Source organism: Seriola lalandi, unplaced genomic scaffold, assembly GCF_002814215.2.
Source record: "Seriola lalandi dorsalis isolate HSWRI2012SDOR001 ecotype SW California unplaced genomic scaffold, Sedor1 jcf7180002054972, whole genome shotgun sequence".
NCBI classification, from domain to species: Eukaryota; Metazoa; Chordata; class Actinopteri; order Carangiformes; family Carangidae; genus Seriola; species Seriola lalandi.
The window spans coordinates 118,594-146,043 of NW_019525660.1; the positions used below are offsets into that span (position 1 = coordinate 118,594).

Below are 27,450 nucleotides of genomic sequence, written 5' to 3' on the forward strand. Positions count from 1 at the left end.
AGCTGCGAGTAATGATAACTGTAATTATTGATTAATGTTCCAATAACCTTCACTATTAATCGATTAATAATTTTGTCTCTAAATTGTCAGAAAATATTTTTAAAAATCCCCTTCATTATGTACCAGAGTCCAAGTGACATTTGCTCATTTCTTACTTTATCAGAACCAATGTCCAAAACCCAGAAACACTTGTACCAGAAAGGACAAAGAAAAGCAGCAAGTTCTCGCATTAAGGAAGATGAAAATTACAATCTTTGGCTTTTTGTTTAAAAAGTGACTGAGACAATTCATCAATTATCAAAGAAGCTGCTGAGTCACTTTCTCGTGACTGACTCATCAATTCATCAACTAACTGTAGCAGCTAACAGGTGCAAAACAAAGGTAATGTTAATATTTTGAACTTTGCTAACCCAACCCAAACTGCACAGCATAAGTCATGTCTAACCCTTACCTGCATGTCTTCCTAATTATCAATATATCTGTCAATTTAAAGAGAGGATAGTTGAGCTCCCAAATGTGTTTAATGATGTTTGAATTATAGGGTCTTTTTAATGCAAAAACCATGGGAACAAAAATTACAATCAATATATAGACAAAAAGTGATACCCATCCTACTAATGTACAGAGAAAACACAACATGTCCAGAAGAAAGGACAGTAGCACATGCAGGACATATTTCAAACACATGCATCCTTTTTTTCTGCTTTTTCTCCTGCACCTTTAGACAACTGGGTTGGATGTGCACATTATCCACTATTTTTGTTTACTTAGCACGACAGTCTACTTTCCATGTAATCTGTCCATTTGGTTGTCTATCTGTACCATTTCCAAAATGCACTCAGACACATGTAATCTCATCAGTGGTGTCTCATTTGCTTATAGTCAGTCGCCTTTACTATCTAACAAACTCAGATCTGATGGGGGGTAAGCAGATAGAAAGGATATCAGTGAGATGGACAGGAATATGGGATATAAATTGTAATAATTCAAACCCTAAAATGTATATTCTAATTTGTAAACTTGAATTTGATATTTTTTAAAACCTAAAATACATATTTCAAGGGAAAATGATGAGAGCAATACCAAAGATAACCCAACGTTGCGTTCAACAGCCTAAACTTGAAATATGTCCATGTAGTAACCAATGCAACTGCATGAGAAGGAGACTAGTGCAATAACATAATGCAGTCAAACTGAGGGAATGAATATAGTGATTTGAGGGTAAAACTGTGAAATACACTTGCTATCCTTACACAACACTCATTTACAACTACTTCCATTGTCACACTAATGATTTCAGGGAAATATTTCTGTAATATTTAGGCACAATTAGTATTAATACTGTCATTTAGTAAGTGAAAGGGGAATAATTTCAGGTCAGGAGTTAGGATGAGGAATCAAACTATGAATTAGTGCTCAATAAATTATTTATTTAAGGTTACAAAATGAATGCACAAATTATCTTTTGATACCTTCCTTGATACGGCTTTGTGGGTGAGCATTTGCTTGTAAAAAATGGTTCTGTTTCTTGCAGGCTGACATCAGCAGGTCAAGTCAAGCTGGGAGGCAAGGATGCAGATGAATGGTAGAGTAAAGGAGGAGAGTCAGTGTTATGGAGAATAAAAGAGCAACAGACAAAGAATGGCAGAGGAAGATTAGAGAAAGAGCAGCAGGGAGAAAGGAAGTGGCAGGAAAGAAAGAGTAAATCAGGTAAAGAGAGGAAGAGCAGGGGAGAAAAAGATGAGGCAGTGAAGCCAGTGTTTGCCCTTGAATCAGTAACAGCAGTTCACTGTCCTAGCCTAGTTTAGCTGCTCCTCCCAGCCAAGCCCTGTCGGAGATAAATTAATAAGCACATGTCTTCAGGGGATGTGGACTTTTTCAGTCATTGTTATCTCTTACCCTGACCAAACTAGCAGAATCTTCCTTTTATTTATTTGGAAGATGTAGAGACCATGCAACAAAATTAATTATTATTTTAAAAGATGTGGCTTCACATCACAATGTCTAAGTTGAAAAGCAACAAAAAGGAGTGAAAAAGCATTTCAAACTATTAGACCATCCTTTCAACAGGAGTTACTTTGAAACTCAGACCAGTCCAGATGAGCTGAAAAACAATTAGTCAATCTGGAGAAAATGAGAGTTGCTGCTTTTACTTGTTTTCAGTAAATAGAATACGCCTGGGTTTTGCACTGTTGGTCTGACAAAAAATGCAATATGACTCTAAAATACACTAAGAGTGCAGACCTCCACCAAAGCCGATGTCAAAAAAACATAGACCAGACTTCAGAGAAAAAAACTCAAATTCATAGTTAATGATCTAGATCTGCCCTAAAATTTAAGGGCTTCTTCCGTGGCTCGCGCCGCTTCCATCAACCAAGTTTCATGCAAATCAGCTCAGCAGTTTTTTCATAATCCTGCTGACAAATAAACAAACAAATGAACCAACAAACGAAGGTGATTACTGAACCTAGTTAATGATAAAACAATCAGTAGTTGTTGTCTTTTTTTTAAAACCTACTTTATATTAAGCTAAAAAGAAAAATGCTAGGCTACCTTTGCTCTATCCAGCAACATCACACTTCATATGCATAATGTACAGTTCCACCCCAGTACAACCAAAGCCTCCTGCAGCTAATGGTTAACTGCTACTACGCACCTCCACTGCCAGGGTTAAGTGCCCCCCTTAATAGCACCTGCTGGAGGAGGAAGGAGTTTCCCTGAACTGGTGATCTTCCAGTCTTAAGCCTGCTTCACTATACTCCAAGTTATCATAGTCTGCTCCAACCTTTCATGTCACTCTCCACTACATTTAATACAAGGGCTGACATGACATGCAAGTGCTGTTAAAGGAAACAGTACAATAAGATCCATTCTTTCCCAGCCTGAAGGGCCGTGACACTGCAAAAAGCTTGAATGCCTGCAGTGGAAACACAAGTGCAGCTCTGTGTTGGCAACTGTGGGAGTGGAGGCAAAGCAGCATTTTGTTTGGGGAATTTGCATAAAGTTTGCTTGGTTGCCATCTGGGTGAACAGTCATACATGTACTTCTTTCTGTGAAGTTTTTATCTGCCTATTGACTCTTCAAACAATGAAAGAAGGTTTTTCTGAATACTGAAGCTTTTGATCACAACAGCTCCTCACATTAAATCCCCTTTAAAAATTCTGGCTATACACTTTATTTGCATGTGGGCTTCACAATTTGCCAAACTGCCTTATTTTTAATAGCATTTGACCTTTAACTAATCAAACCCATATCCTAGTATAAATACCATTTCATTAGCAATGTTGCAGAATTGCCCCCAGCATTGGTCTAATAAACCCTGAGTTGTTAAAAGGAACAGCAACCACAGTATAAATGGTATCGCAAAATCTCTCAAAAAATGTTTTCATTTAGCTTTTTTTAGTCAAAGAAAAATCTGCTAAGCCTGCCTGTGCAGCACTAATGTTATGAGAAAGACATAAGAGATAACATAAGGTATTTACCCTCAGTAATGGACATGCAGCTCAGGTGGAAAGCAGTGACACTCACACATAAGAGTGTCAAACAGATGGCATTCTTGAAATTTAAGCCCATGTTGCGTAGAAAGATGTTTCTGCATTTTGCTGGTGGTTCCACCCTTAGTTGAAATTGTCATTTTACAGACATTATGCCTAGCACTGTCATCTTTCTTCATGATATGAAGCCAAGCTTTAGACTATTTCTTCCCCTCTGCCATGACTTGTAAGTTTCCATGAATGTAGATGCGTAAGTGTGACATCGTTGTTTTGAAACGCACAACTGTCAAAATGACATGCTGGCATCAATAAAAGGAACTGATAAGCTTGGACACATAGGTTTCCAATGGTGTGAATAATTTGGAACCGCTTCTCAACTGGAATGGGTTCTCAGTTTCCATCCCTCACTGTGACAGTAAATCTCTCTTTATTCCTCTTTAGGCCTAAAATGCACACAGAACTGAAATTCACAGCAGCATCAGTGCATCATGGATTAACTGTGATCCCAACCTCAGCACAGCCTCGACTGAGACGACAACATTGAGCTTTATTGATTTAGTATTGATCTGTATCACCTCTCCTTCTCGCTGCGTCTCCTACTGATGGAAATTTCCACACCACTGCATGTTACCATACCAGCCAGAACACTTCTGCCTTTGCTGCATTAAAAAAGGTCTGTGGTCTTCATATTCAGTACAGTACATGCCTGACAGCTCTATGAATGCAGTGGTGGTGCAATGAAGAAGTAAGACTACAGTGAATCAATGAGGAACTCCCAAGCCTCTAGTTAAATACCATTGAATAAACAGTCTTTGCTCTATTATACAAGGACTCAATGAGAATTAATTAACATAGAACAAATAGCTTACACAGGATAGTACAGGTCTTGTCATTTCCATCTGTGTGTGTGTCTGTGTGTAAACAATACATCAAAACACCAGCTGTGAGAGTACACTGACAAATGAGCAGACAGAAGAGCGCACAAACAGTGACCAAGCAAACTGACAGTGCTGTTTGAAGGACTGTCTCACTGAACATACAGGTTATTAAAGCTTTATGTTGCCTCCCTTTATTTAAAGTATTAAGTATTTTTTCAAATGCAGAAATGTATATGATTATAAGTAATGGTAAGCCTTTAGGCCAGGGATGTGTTTTAGGCCTATGGATCTAGGCACGACAGCATTCACTCAAAATAGAGGTAGACAAATGAGCTGCAACCACTGAGGATTTGCTGCTCAATCGCTCTGTGGCCAAGAGTCAAATGCGTCTTTACCACATGCACCTTAAACTGTAGAAGCTTTAGAAAACATCAGTCAGCATCATGTGAGGAACACGCACCATGTTTAACATTCCCTTGTGAGATTTCCTTTTATCTTTAACCTTTCCTCCACTGGGGACAAATGCAGCAAAATATGCCAATAAAGTCCATGTTTAACGCAGCCACCAAACTGAACCAATTTTCTAGTGTTTGTCGATTTGTGCCAGTAAAAATCACAGCGGAAAAAATAAAAATAATCATCAATCTCACAGAAAATTTACAATTTGCCATTTTTTCACCAAAGTGCCGCCTGACAGATAACAATATTCCTAATTCATCTGGAGTGGTCATGACTCATGAATTTTATTTATTTTTACATGGTTTCTTTTTAACTGAGAGACCTACGTGACAACATTGAAATCCAATACTTTTATATATAATTGAACACTGACTAAAGATTAGGGCTGAGCATTTATCCGATATTGACACAATATATCCAATATCGTTTGTGAACTTTGAAAGGAATTATATTGTGATAATATGATAATATATCAATATCTGAAAAATGTCCCCCAACCATGTCACCAATCCTACTAAAGACACAACTGCACTGAGTGCTACAGCTTTAACTAACAATTAATTTCATTATCAATTCATCTAGTTTTTTTTGATTATCCGCTCAATCTATATAAAAAATGTAATCTATAGTTTCTCTTAGCTTACTGTGATGTCTTCAATGTGCTTGTTTTGTCCAGATATTCAATTTATTGTAATATATGACAAAGAAAAGTAGCAAGTTCTCCCATTCCAGAGGCTGATATCTAAGGATATTTGAATTTTAGCTTGAAATTAATCAATTATTAAAATAGTTGCAGATTCATTGATTAATCAATTAATTGTTGCAGCTAGCTGGCCAGTACTCATCCTGCTCTGCCAGAAAGCTCATTATGGGGATTCCTAAATTCACAATTAAGAAAATAACAAGAATTTTGATATGAGATGAAAGTGCAAATAAAACTGTGATTTAATCAAACCTATGTATGCTGTAATATATACCTTAGAACATTTGTCCCAAATGTGTCAATATGAAATGAAATTAAAATGCCCTGGTATCATATTAAAATTCAGTTCTACACAAAAGCCAGAGATGACCTATTGAGCATGGCTCCAGAAAGGCACTACTTTATTGTAATTCATCTAGGTAAGCAATGACTCGCTGTCTAACTTGACCTTAATGGCTCCAGAGTAGTGTTGGCTGGTTTTGATCACTGGGTCTGCTGCCAGAAAACAGACTTTATTACTTCACTTTCCAATCCAAAAAGCACTGCTGCCAAGCTCAAGCCAGGAAAGCTGAACCCAGAGGTCAAGGTCAAATTAATCTATTAGCCGGAGTACCTGCAAAACATTGGTCTACCTCACATCAGGTAAGCAGGAATCAGTGTGTTTTGAGACAGTGATATCCACCTGACCAATAGACTGACTGACCTGAATCTGGCCTCTGAAAACTAGAAAACAGAATTTAAACTTGGCTGTATCAAGATAGATTATTTTTTTGATTGATCGCGCAAAATTTTTAGATCTTTAAATGTAGATTTGGCCAAACACTCAAAAACAACTGACAATTCTGATCACAAATTGCGTTTAAAAAATCACAAAGTATACATAGAAAACATGTATTTTGTTACAGGTTCTCAAATTCCATAATTTGTTTTTTTTTCTTCCATGTATCAATGTAATCTGATCACACCTAAGTTTCAATATATCTTCAAACAGAAAACCACAGACTTAATGTCATGCAGAGGTTCTCTGACTAGTGTGGAAATGGTGCCAGAGGTTACAGATACAAGTTGACAGTTTGTCATCCTGTATTTACAGTCATGCAACTTTCATCATTGTGCAATCGCTCTAGTGGCTTGACACTTTAAGCAGATGCTGTACAGTTAGAGCTCTGGGTTTAAACCTACTGAGAACATGTTGTCACCCCCTGATTACTTCATCCCAACCAGCTGCTCAGTACAGGATTTCTCCATCTGCCTTTTTGTATAATCAAGATGTGGTCTTCTACTTCTTTAGTCTTTGTTTGGTACGGTATAGTAAAAAAAATATAAAATGATACAGCAACATATAGGCATAGTGAAGATGACACGATTCTATTTGGTATCTATAACCAAATACCTGGCCAATAACTAGAGACATGGGGCATGACGTCAACATCCTTGCCCAGAATCTTGTTTATTTACTAAAACACACCACATATAAAGGATGTAATTAATTCAAATAAGTATATGTAAATATATCAATTTGGAGTGAAGTACTGACATAACTTTCAATCGATCCATATATACATGTATATTGCACTAGATATATATGTAATGTGATATAGTAGAAATTCAATGGAAAAATTGTTTATAGATTTTTTTTTTAATTATTAAATACCTGACAAAGCAAGGAATTTCTTTAAATTGATGCCAAATCCTGTAAATCCAATATCGCTTAAAAGCACTCCTGCTAACTGATTTGCAGCACCGTCTGCAATGTCCTAATATAACCAGAGATTAAAAAACAAATCTACAAATCTATCTCCTATCCCATTTAACTTCTTTAATAGCTGACAAATCTCTAAAAACCCCACAGTGTATATCATCATATTGCCTTACCCTGATCTGGATTAACCACAAAAATATCAGTCAACTAAGCAAAATGTAGGCAAAATGTAGAGCTCTCCTCACATCAAATTGCTGAATAGACAGAAATATGCATATACATTTTTTTTGTGCTTAGTAAGCACATTTTTGGTAGGCAGTATACTTTCAGTAGTAATACAGAAATTAGCGAAAAATTTCTTTTCGCCCCTTCTTTTTTATAGAGCTGAAACAACTGGTCAATTAATCAATCAACAAAAAAATTATCAATTAATCAGACAATTATCAGCAACTATTTTGATAATTGATTAATGGTTAAAGTCACGTTTTAAGCAAAAGTGCCAAACAATCCTTTGTTGCAGCTTCTCAATTGTGAGAATGTGCTGCTTGTCTTGCAAATAAGATGTATGGCAGAGATATGATTTATGAAGAATTTTTCTACATTTGTGTTACATAACTAACATAGTTAATCTATCAGTGTTCAAACTCATCTTCAACTTCAAACACCACAATATGAAGGGAAACTACCCTACTCTTTTTCTGATATTCTTGGAATAAACATAAATACACATGAATACATTTTTTTCTGTAGAAGCCTTACTTATTTCATCCTCCTAGTGGACCATCTCCATTAACACAATCTTTGGGCCAGGTCAGTGCCACACTGTGCAAAACTGCCATCAGCCCTTTTGGCTTAATGTACACTAGGAGACAATGCTCAGGGTTTCTTGGTAGATACAGAGATATCTATTGCACTGCTTTGATTACTCCTTGAAATCACTGCAGGTTATAAGTGCCATCTTTTGATTCATTGTCCTATCTTACTCAGGAAAAACAAAATAGTTAAATGACAAAAAAAAAAGCAAATGGGGAGGTAATGGAACATATTTATCATACAGGTGTGAAGATAAGCAGACTGGGATTAGTCGCATTAAATCTGGTAAATTTCTGGCAGTGTGGGTCCAGCTTTAGAGAGATTTGGACCACATTTGGTTTAGCTTGGACTCTGTCCACAGAGTCTAAAACAACCACTCACTGACCTGGCAACAACAATCCCACACTGCAGGCAGCTGTGTGGTTATGACACTGCTGTGACTGCTGTGTGCGTGCGTATTTTCCTTCCATATAAAAACTATGGGTCGTCTTACGTACACAGTCTTATCTCACACTGCAGGAGGCTGGAGATTTGACACTGTTGGTATGTGCATACGTGAGGTCCTTCACATAAAGGGCTACAGGTTCAGCTTAGGTCCGCTTTATGAGAATGAAGGCTAAACTTGTCACTACCTATACATTATATCAATACTTTCACTGAGTTACCTCAACATTCACAATCAAAAATGGTTTTAGATGAGTGACATTAACACAATATTTTAGCTTGGTAACAGTGTTAAACCTCCTTGGGGACCCAAACGAGGCTGTGAATCTCTAGTTGTCAAGCCAACAAGAGAATAACTAGTAAAACTAATAGTTTCGGCAGTTTTTTTTAAGCAAAAATTGCTGAATAATAGGTAAAATTATTGATTATTAAAGAAAATCATTCATCGATAATGAAAATAATTGTTCATTTCAGCTCTACAACTTGCTAAAATCATTGCAGTCTAATATCAAAGCCCTGCAATAAACCCTACCTGTATGTTCAATTTTTGTTGAAATTGTTTTAAGAAGGTGTTGATTCAACTTTATAGTCATTTTGGAAGCTGCAGATTGTGGTTGCATTGTCTACCTCTTTTATATCAATGAGGTTGGGTGAAGATTTTAGAAATACCTCCCAGTAGTATGCAACACAGTTCAACAACACGACAAACTGCAGACTGCAGGATAACCATGACTTTCAATCAGTCTGTTGTATTAGACCAAATTCATTTTAGCAAAGTGCACCAACACTGTCAACTGAGTGTAAAGTTATAACTGTATCAATCCAAAGTGTATTACAGTAGCTGACTCAGCAACTGTTTTACTAACATTTTTCCAACATCAGCACCACTGCAAAGTTGACCTTTAAGCCAGTCTGTTTACAGACATATCTGCTGTCTTTTACACAATAACCCTGTTGTTTTGCTAACAAGTTAAACTTTACTGAGCTACTCAGATAAGACCATACATCATGTGTAGTCTACAAAGTACCTGCAGATGATTAAATGTCACTCGTTGGTGTTGTTATTATTGCCAAAGTGAAGTCAGAAACCTAAATACATGAATACAAAGCAAAAGACCATTCTTGACAATTAATGGTTTACCTTTGAAACTTAAGTATATTTTCAATATATAGCAGTATTACCTTTTTGCAAAGAGTTTTCAGGCATTTTCCACCTCTAAATATACAGTGCATAAGTATATTTTTGTATTTCACAAGCAAAAAACCACACAAACGCTTCTTCAAGTCAGCATGTTGTACAGAAGTGACAGAGCCTTCTGTAGCACAGAGTAACTAAGGAGACTTCTGTTTAGACACATTAAATAAATAACTTCCTTTATGTCCTCCTTGAACACACATCTCAGGGTTGCACTGACATAAGCTTAGATACATAATACTGGCTTTGATTTCCTATTTTTTTCCCCAGCCATTCATATAGCTTTTACTACTATTTCTTGTATATATTGTCTGTAAATATTTTTTGATTAGAGCTGCAACTAATGAAACACCTATCACACCTTCCCAGAGCCAAAAGTTATGTCCAAAACAAAAAATATGTAATATAATAATAACAGCAGGCAGCAAATTTTCATATATGAGAATAATAATATTACCTAATATTTGGCATTTTTTGCTTAAAATTATGGATAAGAAAATTTGCCCATTCATTTTCTTTCAATCAAATAATAAATGTAAAATATAAAAATAATCAATTTATAATGATCAATGCTGTTTTAATTAGCAATAATAGTCAAGAAAATGTCAAATTAACAGGACAAAATTTAGAGCTGAAACTATTGGATGATGAACTGATTAGTTGATAGGCAGAACATTTTTGAAAATTGATTAATCATTGTAGTAACTTTTCAGATTTGCTGCTTATGTTTGTCATGATTCACATGTTATTCACAACATTTTTATAATATATATTTATATCATATATAACATTTTCATTGATATTTATGATATTGATTAGTGAATAGCTTTTGATTTTGGGATGTTACAGCCCTACCAATGACGCTTATTTGATATTATAGCTGAAAATTTACCTAAATGATTAATCATTGCTTATTAATGTTCTGTTATTCGACTAATCAATTAAACATTTCAGCTCTACAATGCCGAAATAGTAACTTTGAACGCATCTTAACAGAAATTTTGATAGTTATGTCACACTATATATGTGTGATTCAAGGTGTTTGCTTGTATGTGAATGTGCACAGCAATGCCCTACAATGTATATCTGTAATGCATGACGGTTCCTTCACTTATGCCTATAGCACACCATATGGACAGACCAATCCCTCCTAATTCAGGGCAACGGCCGGATACGATTATGCAGTATGGAAAGGATTTCAGAGAATCCAGAAATGAAAGTCAGCCTTCACATGCTTGAAACGACGTCGCTGAATCTATTATTACACACAAAAATCTAATAATCAGGAGTAGGGCAGCCAAAATAGTTTAATGGCTGTAATCACTGTGCCACAAAACACCAGAACATTCCAGCACAGACACTTCACTGTAACCGAGCAGAGAGCATCCGTGTAAATAACGAAGCTTTCTAACAACAGTCATGTCAGAAAACGAAACTAAAAGCTACAGCTCGAAAGAGAAGATACTCTAGATACCTGAAACACAGGATGTATATTTCTGAACGCTGTGGATAATTACCGTCAAATCCAGGTGATTCTGAATTGTCCATTGCATCTTACAGTCTAGATGCAGAAGCAATGAGATTCACAACTACTAACTAAAACAACTGTAGAATCAAATGTCTGCTAACTGAAAACAAGAGGCATTGTTCAGTTTTGCTAGAGGCATCCAAAAAAAAATAAAAAACAATCCCAAATATTTAATTATTTAGGGCAGTTTTTCTGTCTCCGAGTTAGCTTGCTGTGCCTACGAAGGAGCCACAGATGTGATGGAACTAACCGTTAGCCGTTAGCTCCCAATGAACACAAATAAAGCCACGAAGGGTTTTTTACAGCCACTGTGCACTTCAATATTACCCTCTAAACAAAAAAAAAACGAGCACAGCAGATAAACTCACAAAACACCTGTAAGCAAAAATATTAATTAAACAGACAACACAAAGCGTCTGGCACAGTTAGCTTAGCTGGCTAGCATTAGCTACTAAGATGCTGAGTGAACCATAAGAAGAGCTGTTAGCAGAGGAAGCTAATCAGTCGCTCCGGGGTAGCAGTTACCTTACCAGGTCAAAACAAACAGGAACGCGGAGCAAGATGCATTAATTTCTTGTTTGGGTTTTGTGGTCGACGTCTGGAGAGACGACAACTTCGACGAGATCAAAGCAGGCGGTGTAGAGATATCTTCGGTAACATTGCAAAGACACCCGAAAAATAATGTGGTTCCTGTTTTTTTTCTTTTTGGCTCGGACTGGCTCGGATGCCCGTTTGCAGGTCGTTGCTTAGCGAGTCTCAGACATACGTACACACACACCCTCCAGGGACGAACCTGCCAAATACTGACCCCGCCTCTTTCACTCTGAACACAGCGAGAGACAGCTGCCAAATACTGACCCCGCCTTACAGACAGCAGGCAGAGACAGCAAACTTAAAACATAGCCTAACACAGATAATTGTTGAAACTCTTAAACCAACCAAGTGTCACTGTAACAAGTTATCGAGTTTATTTGTATAGCCCACTACCTCACATTCTGTACCCACTATATCAGTTTGCTTCAATTTTGACTTAATCAAGAAGATATTGTGTGATTGTTTTATATGAAGCACAATTTGACCAAAAGTAAAATATCTCTGTCAGCACGATTTTACAGGTTGGGCAGGTTTACTTGTCTCCACTCAAAGAAAAGACTTTGATTGTAATTTAGGTGAGACTGATGACAAACTATTCTTCACAGGTAGAATTTTACCTTTAAATATTACATAGATTTACTAATAGAAGCATTACTTATATGTATACTATGTATTATACATTACATAATGTATATTTGTACGTGGTACACAAGCATTGGAGGCCCCATTAGCAGTAAAATCCTGACAGGACCCTTGTGGACATGCATTAAATTTACTACTATCAGTTACTTTTATGTCAGTCTTTAATAAACTTTTTCAGGGTTGTGTTTACTTATACTGAGATCAATAATGTTTAGTTTTTTTGTGTATGTGTGTGGGACCGTACATTTAGATCTTCATATAACTTTTAATATAATTTGCACAACCAATATCAAATGAACTATTTTGTAATTCTGATTTAATAACTGAAAGCAAAATAAATACTCATAACCATACTAATAAAAATTACATGGGTTGTATTAACAGGGACTTCTTTTTATCTATATTACCTCGATATATGTGTGAATCAAAGTGTTTTTATGTCCATTATATTGTCACCTGCAGTTAGCCTGATAAAAGTCAGCTGGTAGATTCCGCCACCTTGTGGTCTGCTTCCCTCACAGCACTTTAGTTTGAGGGTGCTCTCTTTGTCTTCCTTCCCCTTTACACATCAGCTACAACACTGTTTTCTCTTTGTTTCAGGTTTGATTACAATAGTTAATTCAATGAATCAAATGCAGATATGAGCTGCTCTATAGACATTTATTGCTGTGTTTATTGTTTTATACTCAATTGAACGTCTAACTGTGTGTTTGGTGGGCCAGTCCAAACACTCACACTCCACATATCTGTTACCAAACCAAGATTTAAATAAACAAAAGCAAAAACAACTACAATGCAGTAACACAATATACATGACACTATAAAGTCTTAAGGTGAATTCGTTCTCACTAACATATAGGCTATACTGGTCCATTTACAAAATGTTTCTTTATATATATTTATATATAAGATATAAAACAAGAGTAATGCACATTCTTCAAAAGGTAAAGAAAATGTGTTGTTTTTGTATTTATGCAGATATATTTGTGTGTGAATTCTGTTTGGTGGCAACAAAACAACACCCAACAGCCATTATTACAAAGTGTATCTACAGCATACAAAATAATAACACAATTGACAGTATTGTTCAGGAGATCTACAGGAGGAGAGATCATAAAAGAGCGTAGAGTATCAAAACCCATGCGGGGCTGTAGAAGACAGCAATATGATCATTAGCAGTACAAATGAATAGCCTGTAATATATCTAAATATATGCTGTATTGTAATTAATGAGTGTTGTTTTATATGTGAACAGTGAGTATGATTTGAGTTTTCAGCCAAATCCTTTTTCAGAGCTAAAAGAAGTAAAACATTTGAACCTTGTGCACTGGTCTAGTGCTTATTTTCATTACATCACACAGTCTGGAGCCTGTTTTAAAGGATAAGTTTGATAATATTCTGTATTTTTCTTATTGTCAACAAATCCCATGAACAAAACAAAACCAAAAATGAATCCTACCAGCAAGTATTGTCTGTGTATCCAAAGCATGATATAGTTTCCTTCTGTGTCATAAAAATCCATTGTTCCTTATTACCATAAAAATATGCACTGCAGTTTATTTTCAGTCATCATTGTAAACATTGAAAATGGTCCCCAACAAATGCAGACTTTACTCCTGGTTGTTATTGTTATGTTGGCTAATAACTACAGTGCCCACCTGTTTTAGGAAGTTATTTAACCTTTTTTAAATATAAACATTTTTAAGATTAAAGATTAAGTCTTCTGTAGGAATGAATGGGATATTTTCATGGAATATTGGTTTACATTAACAAAAATACAATATCACCAGCGTTATACTTTAAGGATGCTATCATAGCTCAATACAGTGCAGATGCAGGCAGTTTGTATTGCTTCATTGCACGTTTGTTTCCACAGGTGGAACTAAAAAAGTCTTTCAAACAGTCAAAATATATAACCGATCTTCTTTTGATGATGTAAACTGCAGACAGTCTTGCTTTTTTAGTGTTTTTAATAATGACTCCAATCCACAGACTGTAATTTATGTAGCAATGGCACATATGAACTATTTGTATTCTTTAATATCTACTGAAACTACACCCTGCAGGTTTAGTGAGATAGTATTTTACAAAATGTGTGCTGCAGAGTGGTGTGTTTGTTTGACACATACAACTAGCATGGACCTGATAAACACACACACACAGTGGGAGATCTCCTCTATCTGACTGAACAATAGAAACGTAGGTATCATATGTGACCACTGCCTCTCCTCTACACATACAGAGAATCGGATTCATTGAGAATCGTTATCTCTGCATTTCTACTATAACCTCTTAAACACAGGTAACCAGATCCTAAAGGTTGGCATTGTACAAATATTATACCTGTCATGTTGAATACAGAGTAGCGAAAATCTTAACAATAGAAACACCTACACTGTATCTGTCAAAGGAAGGTTTGCTCGGTTCTTACGAACGACACATTCTTCATTTTGATAGAAGCCTAAAACCCAAAGCAAAAGAGAAGTCCCTTTAAATCATATCTGAACAAACCTACAACTGTTTGAACACAGACGGTGGTGTCTTGTCCACTATTTGACAAGCATAACTACAGTTGTAAAGACTGGAGTGGTGAGTGACTGTAACTACATTGATGGCCGACTAAAATGAGCCCACCAGCTTATATACGAACTAAAGATATCTCTTAATGCGGTTGACAGATCTCAGACAGAAGAGGGAGAAGTACAGTTTGATTGTAGGTTACATCTTGCACTTCATAAAAAGAGTCCTGGTGGTGGTGTTTTTTTTGTCTCACTTGATCCACGTGTGCTGGGTAGCCGATGTCTTAAGCTTCATACACCCTGGGGAAAAAACAAAAATAGAGTTAATTTTGCAAATAACTGTCCAGTTCTCTCTCAAAGATTCTCTTCTTTGGCTGCCTGCACATTGGATTTTTCTGCCAGGGTCATCTACCGCCTGCATCAGATGTTTTCCTCTAGTCTCTGGACAAACATAGATCAAATGTTTCTTGTATTGAATGCACTGGCCTTGTGGATGTAAGTGGAAGGTCGCAGATTTAATCACTGAAATCCAGTTCCTGTAGAAATGTGCCTGTGTACTTAGCAAAATACTGCCTCACTACCTCTCCACTGCATTTTCATATATGTATTAATATGTATAAAAATACTTAAACATCAATGATGTTCACTCACTCTTTTGTCCTTAGCTACCAACATATTTGTAAATAAATATTATCCCACCTTGTCAGGCATGGGATTGAAACAAAAAGAAAACTGTAACTGTTAGAAGTCCAAAAAGTAAAACTTAAAATGTAATTATTATTAACATTTAATAGATTTAATAGAAGCGACAGAGCCCAAACCAAGTACGTTATAACCACATGGTCAGTGTTCTAAACCCAGAGGCCACACTAAGCCCTATTAAATGTGCTTTTAAACTAACCTATTATCAGACTTTGTGCCTAAGATTATTACCTGTGCTTGTCCTTCCAGATGCGGAACCATTTGACCAGATTCTTGGTGCTCTGAAGTTTGGGATGAAGACAGTACTCCTGCCCTTTGAACCGAGCGACGTTCTCCATTGTCACGCTGAGGAGGGGAGCAGAGAAGAAACAACAAAAGGAGTTATTATTGAACCCAAAAAGTCTAATGTTATTACCAAAATATTTTTGCCTTCACCACCCTGATGAAGGCGTGGTAGCCGAAAACGTTTGGTGAATAAAGTATGGTGTGCTGGAAAAGAGCTGTATGACGTGCATTCCTAAAGTAAGAAATTAACAAAGTATTTGATGGAATAATTCAAACAAACACAAAACTTTTGTCAATTTGCACCTCATTTTAAACCCCTAGTGCAATCACATGGCTATAAAATAGTTTGATTAGGCTGCACAATATATTTGGACACTAAGATGTCAACTTCAATAGTTTGAGAGAGAGAGAGCCCACTTGTACTATGTTTTTTAAAATGAACTTTGGTGGAGCTGTATAGAGTAGAAATGTCGATTTGAACTATTTTAAACCATCTGAAAGCTAGTATGAATCCTCTGAATAGAAACTGGTCAAGTTGTAGCGTGGTTGACATGTTTTTGCCTCAAACTTCAGCTGCTATTCTTTGCCTCCCTCAATAACATTTACACAGTTAAATGCCCTCACAATTCAAAAGATCAGCTTGCACTCGGAGGCCAGTTTCTTGGCAATGAAGCAATATTATGGAGGTGCCACTTAGAGATGTGACATCTAAGCTCATTGAATCAGTTGGTCCGTCTGTAACACTCTGCTTAAGGCAACGGCAGAGACAGTCTGCCTGCATGTGGCATATTCAGGCCAAACAAGAGAAATGTGGGAAAAAACACCCACCATGCCATGGGGCCTTTCCATCCAGTGACACACTCAAAGACTCACTAAACCATGAATGTTCAATGAGCTGACTGCAAGAGAAAAGACTTGACTCTCGATAAAAATGTTCCATTCAGTAATTACAAGAATTAGATTAAAGTGTTTTGCATCTATTTTACTGCCCATTCATTTGTCACTTTGTTTGGCTATTGAGGTTTAGTTGGGCAGCTTTAAATGCTTTGTTATGGAAGAACTGAGCTTTGAGTCTGTGTTCGATAGAGAGAACATGAAAATGCTTTTTGTAGGCATGCATGCATACATGCCAATGGTCTCATATCAGTGAGGCTGTAATAAACGCACCTTTAATGTTCAAGCATGGCTGCTTAGCAGGGGTTAAATTTTACCTCATTACTGTGTTAATCTGAGCTTTAGTTCATCCTCATTATCATTCACCTGGGCAGCTGAAGTGCAGCCACTGGCTCTAAAAGCTCATATCGGCACCATTTTTCATGAGCTCAGAGAGAGAAGAGTCACTATGAGAGAGCTAAAGGAAGAACATGAGAGCAAATGGAGAAAAGAAAAAGGAAAGGAGTGATTGTGATCAAGTGTACTTTACATCAGTATTTCCACTTTTTGCTACTCCACTACATTTAAAGGGGAAATATTGTACCTTAATCTTCACAACATTTATTTGATTGCTGCAGCTACTAGTTGTTTTACATATTTAAATTTAACATACAAAAATGTGATTAGTTTATTAGACATCCCAAAAATATATAAAGTAGCTAAAATGATCTCTACCAGCTGCAACATGAACATGATACTTCCATGTTAACGAAGCAGTAATATGATAGTGGCACTCTATAATGAGGGATTCTGCATAATCAATAGTAATCATAATCAGTTTTAAAGTACAACATAAAGTACATTTCACTGGTAAAACTTGTGTTTGGTGTTTTTATAGTGTGGTACTACTGCTTTTACTTAAGTAAAGGATCGGAATGTGTCCTGAACAGACAAAGGCATAACACAGGGTAGAAGAAGAGAGGTAGCGAGGAAAAGCCAGAAATGAAGTGATAGAGACAAACAAAGAGCACCAATGAGAAACATAATGAGTGATAAGACTAAAAATAATATGAAAGAAAGTTGTAAAAAGACTGAATTTAAAAGCACAACATAGAGGAAATGGAGAGGAAAATGAAATGAGGAAAAAGCAGGAACAAGCAGGGGCTCTCAGCTTGTGTGTGTTTGTGGTTAGGAGTGGTCGCCCAGAATGCCAAACTGACCGCCGTAAGCCAAATGGCCACAACAAAGGCCAGAGGGGGGACTCTCTCAGTCATTTCTCTCCTGCTCCCTTTCTTTCTGTGGCTTTCCGGAGCCCGCTGAGGCTCATTTTTCACTGGGCAGCAGCGGCTGGTGGCCCCCATCTCATGCTAATAGAGCAAGAGCAGCCTTAAATAATAGTTACGTGGCGGGTAATACACACCACAGACCTGTGGGTCGACAAATACTAAATCAAATGTAGTACTTCTCAGATTTTTTTTTTTTCCTTTGGCAGGCACACACACACACACACACACACACACACACACACACACACACACACAAAACACACATTGTTATTGTTTTGATATCTCATACCATACTTTTAAATACAGACTTTTTAGATGGCATATGTGAATATTAGGGCTGCAACTAATGATGTACATTTCATTATCTTTTCATGTGCCGATTATTCATCGTCAGACCCCAAGGTGATGTTTTCAATTTTCTATTTTTTTCCGACCGATAATCCAATATCTAAATATATATAATTTACAATGGCATCAAATAGACAAAAGACCTAAATTCTCACATTAACTGGAACCAACCAACAATTAAAGATCCCATGTTGTATAAAGTCAGATTTTCATGTCTTTTTTGATTATAAAGCAGGTCTAGGTTCTATATTAATACTGTGAAAGTATCAAAAATGCTCGATCCACAGAGAAATGCACAGAGACTCAGAAACCGAGCCTTAAAAACCAGTCACCGCTCTCAGCCATTTGTCAAATCCAGCCCACCCGGACCCACCAACCAACCTTGCAGGATTTGGTGTCTCTGAGTATATACCTGAAATCTGCTTTATTTTTATTCAATCACTCAGGAAACAGTCAGCCAATCAGAAGAGAGGAGATGTACAACTACACTGAGATGGTTTTTTGATATAGTTGTTGGAGATTATCTTCATTCAAACTTTATTGTAGATTAATCAACTAATGGTTCCAGCATTAAACAATACAGAAATGAATGGGATCCACGTTATCTGATTCATCTCAGTTCCATTTGGATCACTGTGATTGTGTGATAATCTGTACTCTCCACAGTTTATCATTCCCATAAAAGATGATATCTAAATGGTGTTATTGTTAAGATTTGCTCTAATATCAAAACATATGTGTAATATGAAGAATCCAAATCCAATCCTTCATCGTCATCATTGTCTCAATGTGATTAATAACTAATTTTAAAGAATACTTGGAATACCAGATTTATTCATGTCACATCCACAGTCTGTTTTCTTAGTTGCTTGCTGCTGTTCCCCAGATTGTGTTCCCTATTTCATATTGTAATTTGCCAGCAGGTGGCAGCAGAGTTTGTGACTTACACACAAAACTGACTCCAGGGAGGCTGACATAACATTCCCATCTGTTGCCCCTTTGAGTGACTTTAACATGAAACTTAAAATCCACATAGAAATCACATCTCACATTTCTAGCTCTGGGTGAGACTTGATCCCCAACGCTTGAACTCATGCATAAAATATACAGTACATAATGTATACATGATGAGTATGTTTATTTTATTAGGATTGGAATGTCAGTATGAGCGCCACAGGTTATTTCAAGTCTGTTTGGATCTCTTCAGTAGAAGAGGCCTAGTTATTATTAGAGAGTTTCATGCTGCACTAAACGATAGCTCAAATTGAACATAATAGCTGTCTGTCTGCACCGGCTGTGACTTGATGGGTCACAGGTCAGATGGCAAAGAGAAAGAGTGAGCGGAAGGATCAAATAGACAGTCTGTCTATAAATCTGTAAATGCTTTAATTTATTGTCAAAAGTGTGGAAATACAAAATGTCTCATCAGATTGTCATGGAGGAAGTACTTGAAAGTTCTGGAAAATTCTGGAAAGCTGTGTTTTTTTTCTCCCAACCTTTCCAATTAATAAATCATCTTTACCTCCTGGCTATGGGCTGTACTCACACACTGTGAACCCTCCTAAGTGCTTTAGGCACAGCTGACAGGATGTTTTGATAATCCCTGTAAAGCTGCCAAATATTTTTATGGTATTTTGGAGTACAGTCATGGCACAGTTACAACTGTATATCTGGGTGTCAAGCTGGTACAAATACATCTTACTTGTTGTGCACACACAGAGATGGAAAGGGGGAAGAAATGAAAGACAAGAAGAGGAGGAAGAAGAAAAGCAGCAAAAGTGGATAAAAGCTACGGGAGAGACAAAACGGGTCAGAAAATGGAGTAAGAGAAGAATACAAAGGATGAGGAGGATAAGATGGAAAGAGGGAGAAAACAGTGGCTGAAGAGAGAGATACAGGAAAGAGATCTAGCACTGGAGAAAAAGAATGATAGATGAAGAGAAAGAAAAGAGAAAAAAGTCTCACTCACAATATCATCTTCTCTTGGCAGTACGGGTGTTTGGGTTTGATCTCCAGCTTCTGTACATCCTTGTATCTGATCTTTGGTCCTTTTCTGGTGCACCTGCACTTATAGGCTGTTGAGAAATCAAACACATGGGTGTGATCAAATTGTCATTAGTCCTTGTATTTTCTCGTAACAGTAACACAATCTACGTGTAGGTTTGGAGATTTAAAAGGTACAATGATATAATTAAACTGCCCATCTGGAAACTGGACAGATTATTTAAGTTCGTCTTCCAACGAGCTGATAGAAAAGTTAATTCTTTGTGATTTACCAGCAAATTGGCTCTCAATCAACATGAAATCCCCAGTTTATCTTTAAATTACACACTGATGAGGAGGATTTAGTGCCAGTACTTAAGTCCACTGCTAAAGCTTGACATATCTAACAAACAGTGTTACTTCGGTTGAACCCCTTGATTCATGCACTTGTACGATGCAGTAAATGTTTTAAATAAAACACATATTAACATCTTTAAAAGAGTGATAAAAACTAAAAAGGAGCATTGAGTAGTTATAAAATTAAAACTTCTGGGTTGATTTTAAAAAATGTAATTTCTCCCAAACATAAAAGCGTTTGGTTCTTCTAAAGTTATTGTCCTGCACATTCACAAAATGAACTGATCCAATGCAGCTCTGATGATTTATGAATACAAATCAAAGGGTCAAAATTATGCAGGAAGAACCTGCGGCTTTAATTGTCCTGGAGAGTCATGAAAACTCATGTTTAATGCACTTACTACTTTCATGTAACTGTGACTTTGCTGTTTAAAATTTTTTAGTATTAGAAATGCAGGGACATAAGCAAGCAAGTGTTCAACTGAGGTCACATTCAGTCTCCCTTCTTCACATTTACATTTACTCACTTCAATAGAACACCGTCTCCCGGTTTAGTTTCCTAGCCGTTTTTTATTTTATGCTGCTGAGGAAATGAGTTTTGCTGGGTTGTATATTTGTGATGGGAGGTGATGACCTGGATAGTCCCAAGGTTTCCTTCATCCATCACCCGCTATCTGTCCTGACCGCCTGCCTCTAAATCTGTCACAAGCCCCACAGTGGTGCCAGCACTCAGCACAAACACACTGGACAACAAAGGCCGATAAAACCGAGGAAACACAGAGGTTAGTATATCCATGTATACTATCAGGACTGCATGATGGGGAAAAACAGCATCAACACTTCACACAGGTAGATACAAGGAGATGCTGAGATGAGGCTCTACCTTCTAAATTAAAGTATTTTTTCTGCCATCTATGAGATGGTACTAGTCAATAATTAAACCAATAAATGATTGAACATATGGTGAAAAAGCCAACTTTCTAATGAATCTGTCAACAACATTCACTCAATGTAAGTACCAGTGAATTTAGTGCAGCCCGAGAGTGGAGTTCAGGGTGCAAAAAAGCTTGTGAATGCCAATTTAAGATTCATGATGAGATCAGATTTTCACATCATAGTTGTATTCATCAATACAATCTGTCTTAAGAAGTTATCAGTGTATATAGATACAATGAGGTTATGAACAAACTGCTGAATTTAGTGTTTTGTGGTCAGATTAAAAGTAAAATACACTGAGCTGGTGGCATATTGATGATGTCAACATGAAGTCGTTTTGTGAGAATCAACATGCGAGCAAATGCACCACTAAATCACTCAAGCTAAGTTGTTGTTTTTAAAGCTGTGCTGGAAATCTGGGGATCTTGATTCAAACAAACGTTAGTTTGGAAGAGTGAGTTTGCACTTAATTCTCCATTCTCTTCTTGCACACATAACAAACCAAATGAGGCGTCAGAAACATGAATCTCTCCACCTATTGTTTGTTATTCATCTAGCCTACATCTTCTCCAAATAGCTTCCATAGCTTCCGCGCGAAACAGCCAATTAAATGATCAATTCAAACTATAGATTAACAAATAAAAAGTATTTTATTTTACCTTCTGCGCTCAAGAAGTACAAGGCCACCACTACCAAAAGTAGCACCGCTGTGCACCGATGCATGTCTTCACAAATCAAAAAAAAAGATGAAATGGATTTCTTTTCAATCAGGCTCCTCAAAAACCCAGCTCTCCAAACGGTCTCTACGACTAAACGCAACAAAATATCAACAAAAAAGTTTTTCGAATTGCAAATAATATCCACTTGCAGTGAGTGTTGGATGGCAGAACTGAAGGAGCGCTGAGGGGTTTCTGCTTTTTGGAGTCCCTTTGGAGCGCTGATTGTGCAACTCCGTCTGTGCGTCCTGAGCGCTTGGATGAATCTCCAATCACTTGCGTCTCTCTCTCTCTCTCTCTCTCTCTCTCTCGCTCTCGCTCGCTGTGGAGAGGCTGGCAGCAGCTCTTTTAAAAAGCAGCCCGCTGTCCCCCTCTCATTAATATGCACGGCCAGACAGCGAATCAAACACTTGTGGCCTGCGAAAGTGGAGAACGTGGAAAGGGAGGGAGTGAAGGAAAAACACAAAATCCACATATTGTCCTCTAAAATGAGGGTGGGATGACGTCTGCTTTGACTGCGGTGACTACTTTCTGTTAGGCTACTGACCTGATCATAACCGACAGAAAACTTCGGGGGTGTAGATGAACGTCAGAGGAAAGGCCACATTGCGCTAATCTGAACGTTAAAATGACAGAAATGTAACTATTAGATTCATAGTGCAGTTTCAAGTCGACATGCTTACTTACGGAAAAGTGAAAAGCAGATGAAAAGTTTTCAGCCCACGTTTTCCCTCTGGCTTACAGGACAGTTAAAATGCTTGCTGTTGATAAATGAGAAAATACATTACATAACACATTATAGGGCAGTAAAGGAGAGTTAGCAGTCTACAAAAAAAGTTAAAGAAAGAAGGCTATAAAGTTTGGGGTGGGGGGTGAGGTTGGGGGTTATTTCATGTCCATTTGTAATTGTACACAACTGTACACAGTCATGTGGAAAAAAACGTCTTTTCCTCCTCAAAATGAGCTATTGTCTTTTTAATAGGCAAACGTTAGCATTAGCATGCCTGATAAGCGCAGAAAAACAACATCATACATGTGTTAGATTTACTTGTGGCAGTAAACACAACACAGGAGGGCCATTGTTTTGTGTTCAGAGCTTACCAAGATATTTAAGGCTCACAAACACTAACATTAACTGCATGGTTAGGCTGTAAGTGGATACCATGACCATGGAAAAACTTGTGTCTGATTGGCTGGAAGTTGTTTGTTAAAGTCACATTAGAGGACACCAAAAAGACAAAAACAAGATCAAACAAGATCAAAGGTTCAGCTCCATTTGTTGTATGAAGACTGTGAGATGCAATTGAGAGCACATTTAGTTCCCAGTGGGATGAACTCATGTGCTCAAACCTCAAACATTATTCAGGCCAACAGTGTAACTGTTGCTCTGAATCAGTGTGCAGATGTCCTCAAAGTTAAGTCATTCTCACCTTGCCATGGGTTAAACTGTAATCTTTAATGTGAACACTGTTTTTTTTTTTGTCTGTGGTACACGGAAATGGCAATAATGGAGAAAATAATGGACCTCGTTCGTTTTTTGCTTGGCCCTGGTCGCTAGTCTTTCACTTCTAGGACACACTGTTTCCATACAAATTTCACTTGCACTAACTGATTTTCTTCGACCACTAGGGGGCAGTGGAAACAAGATGTGAACACAATTTTAGTGTGATATGGTGAACATTTTAGCAAACAGTTCCTTATTCGCATATCCAGAAATTACATAGCGACAATTACCAATCATTTGGGGTTGTGTTTCTGGCTGCCTCTTGACTGTAAGCACAATATTCATTCTCTTCTAGGACCTTGTTAGCTGCTAAATACTCCACTATGTTCAGTAACTATAGTCTTAGACTGCATGTGTCTGCTGTTCGGTGCATAGCAGGTAGTACACAGTGTGTTTTTTAGCTGAAAACTGTAAAGTTTTGGATCGGGCAGCTAAACAATGAGCTGAAAGGTGCTTTAAAGCTCCACAAAGCCAAAGGGAGCTGCAGATTTGGGTGATTATTCTCTATAGGTTCAACACTATGAGTGCCCCATTCACACGATCATTGTTTTCAAATTGTCAGTGACATATTATTACAAAAGTATCAATTACCGCTGCTATAAGAGAGTAAAAAAGTAAGTAGGCCTAGTAAAAGAGTTCAGTAAGTAGAGATAGACTACAAGCCTTGGCTTCCATCTAACTTCTTGACTGCTGGATATATACTCTTTTGAATGATCTATCAACTACATAAGATAAGTTTCTGTCACACTGCAACTTTGCATTTTATGTTAATTCAGTTCAGTTAACTTTACTTAAACCATGCTTTTGGTGAACTGTTTTTGTTTCATGCGCCATCTTTTTTTTCACATCAATTAATTTCAAATCATTTAAATTCAGCCGAGGCGCTATTTCTGTGAACGCGGTGGTTTAAGCTCTTCTATTCTTTCCTCTGCATATGAATAAAGTGCAGCCATTGTATCTGGGGATGCCATCAGGCTGAACCTTTGGCCTGTAAGAGATAGCCCTGAGAAGAAGGTCTGACCCCTCCCACCTGGGACGCTCTGACCACAAGATTAAACAGCATTCATCACCATCCGGGATTTGTATGTGTGTGTGTGCTCTCTCACTATGTGTGTGTGTGATTGTGTGTGTGCTCTCTCACTATGTGTGTGTGTGCTCTCTCACTATGTGTGTTGGTGTGTGCATGTTTGTGTTCACCTCCCTCATGCAATCAGCTCCTGTCATCACTCAAACCAGCGGCCATGAAATGTCTGTCTGCAGCATGAACCTGTGTGTGTGTTTGTGTGGGTGTGTGGGTGTGTGTGTGTATATATATATATATATATATATATATATATATACACAATTTGTTCATGGATAGATGTCCCTATCTGTGTGTTTGTATCTACATGGTTACAACCATGTACATCAATAAAATACTACCAAATGTGTGATTTCACAGTTTACATGTATGTGCAGCCTGTGTCAGCTATGGGTCCATCTTAATGCCATTTCAGGGCAGTCTATGTAACAGACAGTGTTGAATCCTGTGGCTAATTTGAAACAGCAACAAGAGATCTGAGGTTTAGCCCCATGAAGCGACAAATCTTGGTTTCTACCTGAACACTGCAAACCCTTAAGTCTCTTAAGAAAGAAATCTAAATCCCTTCTTTGGTCCCTGTAGTCATGAACAAGAGTTAGACACGACACAGCTATCATTTACAGCAAACTATGACAGATTATGATGTACATGACCCCTGCAGGACACTGATGCTGTGTGAATCCATCTCACGTCTTTTTGATCTCAGGTTAAAAGACAGGGTAAGTTGTCTTCTCCAGTCTTCAGCTCAAGTGATTGATAATCAGTCAGACAGCTGTTGTCTTCATCCATTAGATCATTTCAGCTTCAATGGATACCAAAGGAAAGAAATAAACAGAAGGCAGTAATAGGAGTTTAAAAAAGGTTGATTTCAGCCAAAAGGAATCTGATTTGAAATTTTATGATCACAACCCACAACCACACTGAGGACATTGAGGAAATGGGGATTATATATATGGTTGTATTTATTTATTTGTTTATTCCTATGTACAGAAAAGCAAGCAGCTCTGTCAATAACACACAGAGAATAGTAATACACAATATAATAAGCTGACTTGTACCAAAATGTTGACCACATGCTACCAAGAAATTGGTGCCAATTTCTCAAACAAAGCTCTGTAGCAGCTGCTCTAGTTGTTTTTTTTACTTTTTATTCTTTGATGAACTCCAGTATCTCTTCCTCTCCACCAGTCCATGTTACTAATGTGCTCATTTGAACTAACATTAAACTACCTTTTATTTAACATTATTAATTATATAAAAGTCGATATTTTCAGTATTTTTTTCATACAAGACTTAGTGATCTTCGACTTGGTCTTGGTTTCGTAGCCTTGTTCCATGAATCTATGGATAGAAATGTTGGTCTGTCAGTCCACTGCTTTGATCCACAGTGAAATATCTAGAAACACTGGATAAATTGCAACATCATTTTGTACCGACATTCACAGTCCATATAGGATGAAATCTACTGAATTTGGTGATCCCTTGATTTAACCTCAAGCACTACCATGAGGTAAATATTTCTGTCTTTAGTGAAATATCTTGACGGTTGATGGTTGATTCATGATGAATCATCTAACAACTTTGGTGAACCCCTGATTTTTCCAATAGCAACATCATCATGGCAAAACTTCTACTGGTTTATGACCAAATACCTGTAAATCTTATGGCATACAGAGGTGCCCCTGGTTGGGAATCACTGCTTTGAAGTAATGACTTTTTGCTTAAAATAAACTCTCAGATGAAGCAATGCCCACTGATGACCCTCCATCAGAGGCTATGCAGAGTAGTGGGCAGTTCAAGAGTGAATTTATCTTTTCATGTTGTTTCATTTAACTATTAAGGGGGTCCTAGAGGCTTAAAACTGCCCTGCATCTCACTAGTAAAATAAAATAGAATTGATGATTATAAATTTATGTTGCGCTTCTTCTTGTTTCATGAATCAAAACAAAATGCAGAACTGATCGTTTCAACATTGAAAAGTCCCACCCAGTCCTTTAGCCAGCCTGAGGCATCTGTATGAATTTCAAAAGATCACTGTCATTTTTGTAATAACAAAAAAACTCCCATCATACTCTGACAATTTGCATAATGAAGATTTTTCTTTTAACTGATCAAGTCAGACAGCTGTTCTGTGAAAGTGACTGTCAGAATACTTTAGCTCCACAGCCAGCCCCTCTGAACGGCTCTCCAATTCTTTCACTCTGACTTCATCATAAAGAGAAGGACTACGTCTAGTTACACAAACCTAAACCACTTGCTAGATTGTAAACTCCATTTGTCCTGGTGCGCTAACCTGTGCTGCATCTAATGGCTTTTAGTGGACTTGGCAACAGCGCAAGTGCTGACCTAATCCAGTGGAAAATTGTACAGTTTACCCCAAAGTCAAACATGGTACGTTGGAGCTGTTT

At 37.3% G+C, this 27,450-nt stretch overlaps 2 protein-coding genes across 6 annotated transcripts in view; both read right to left on the reverse strand.

The window, feature by feature from the left end:
- The window catches only part of fam13b (family with sequence similarity 13 member B), a 78,473-nt gene extending 66,454 nt beyond the window's left edge, over positions 1-12,019 (reverse strand). For 4 of the 5 annotated variants that reach the window (XM_087171693.1, XM_087171694.1, XM_087171695.1 and 1 more), the window contains exon 1: positions 11,747-12,019. The gene's annotated coding sequence lies outside the window, so the exon portion shown is untranslated. The remainder of the gene's footprint in view (positions 1-11,746) is intronic. The other variant, XM_023398001.2, reaches the window with a different exon arrangement.
- Positions 12,020-13,093: 1,074 nt separating this feature from the next.
- cxcl14 (chemokine (C-X-C motif) ligand 14) lies at positions 13,094-22,765 on the reverse strand. Its single transcript, XM_023398073.2, has 4 exons — positions 22,401-22,765; positions 20,435-20,540; positions 15,905-16,018; positions 13,094-15,271 (listed from the first exon to the last, which is right to left on the reverse strand). Exons 1-4 carry the CDS (start codon positions 22,462-22,464, stop codon positions 15,256-15,258), a joined length of 300 nt encoding a protein of 99 aa, XP_023253841.1. The 5' UTR covers positions 22,465-22,765; the 3' UTR covers positions 13,094-15,255.
- Between the last annotated feature and the right edge of the window lie 4,685 nt (positions 22,766-27,450).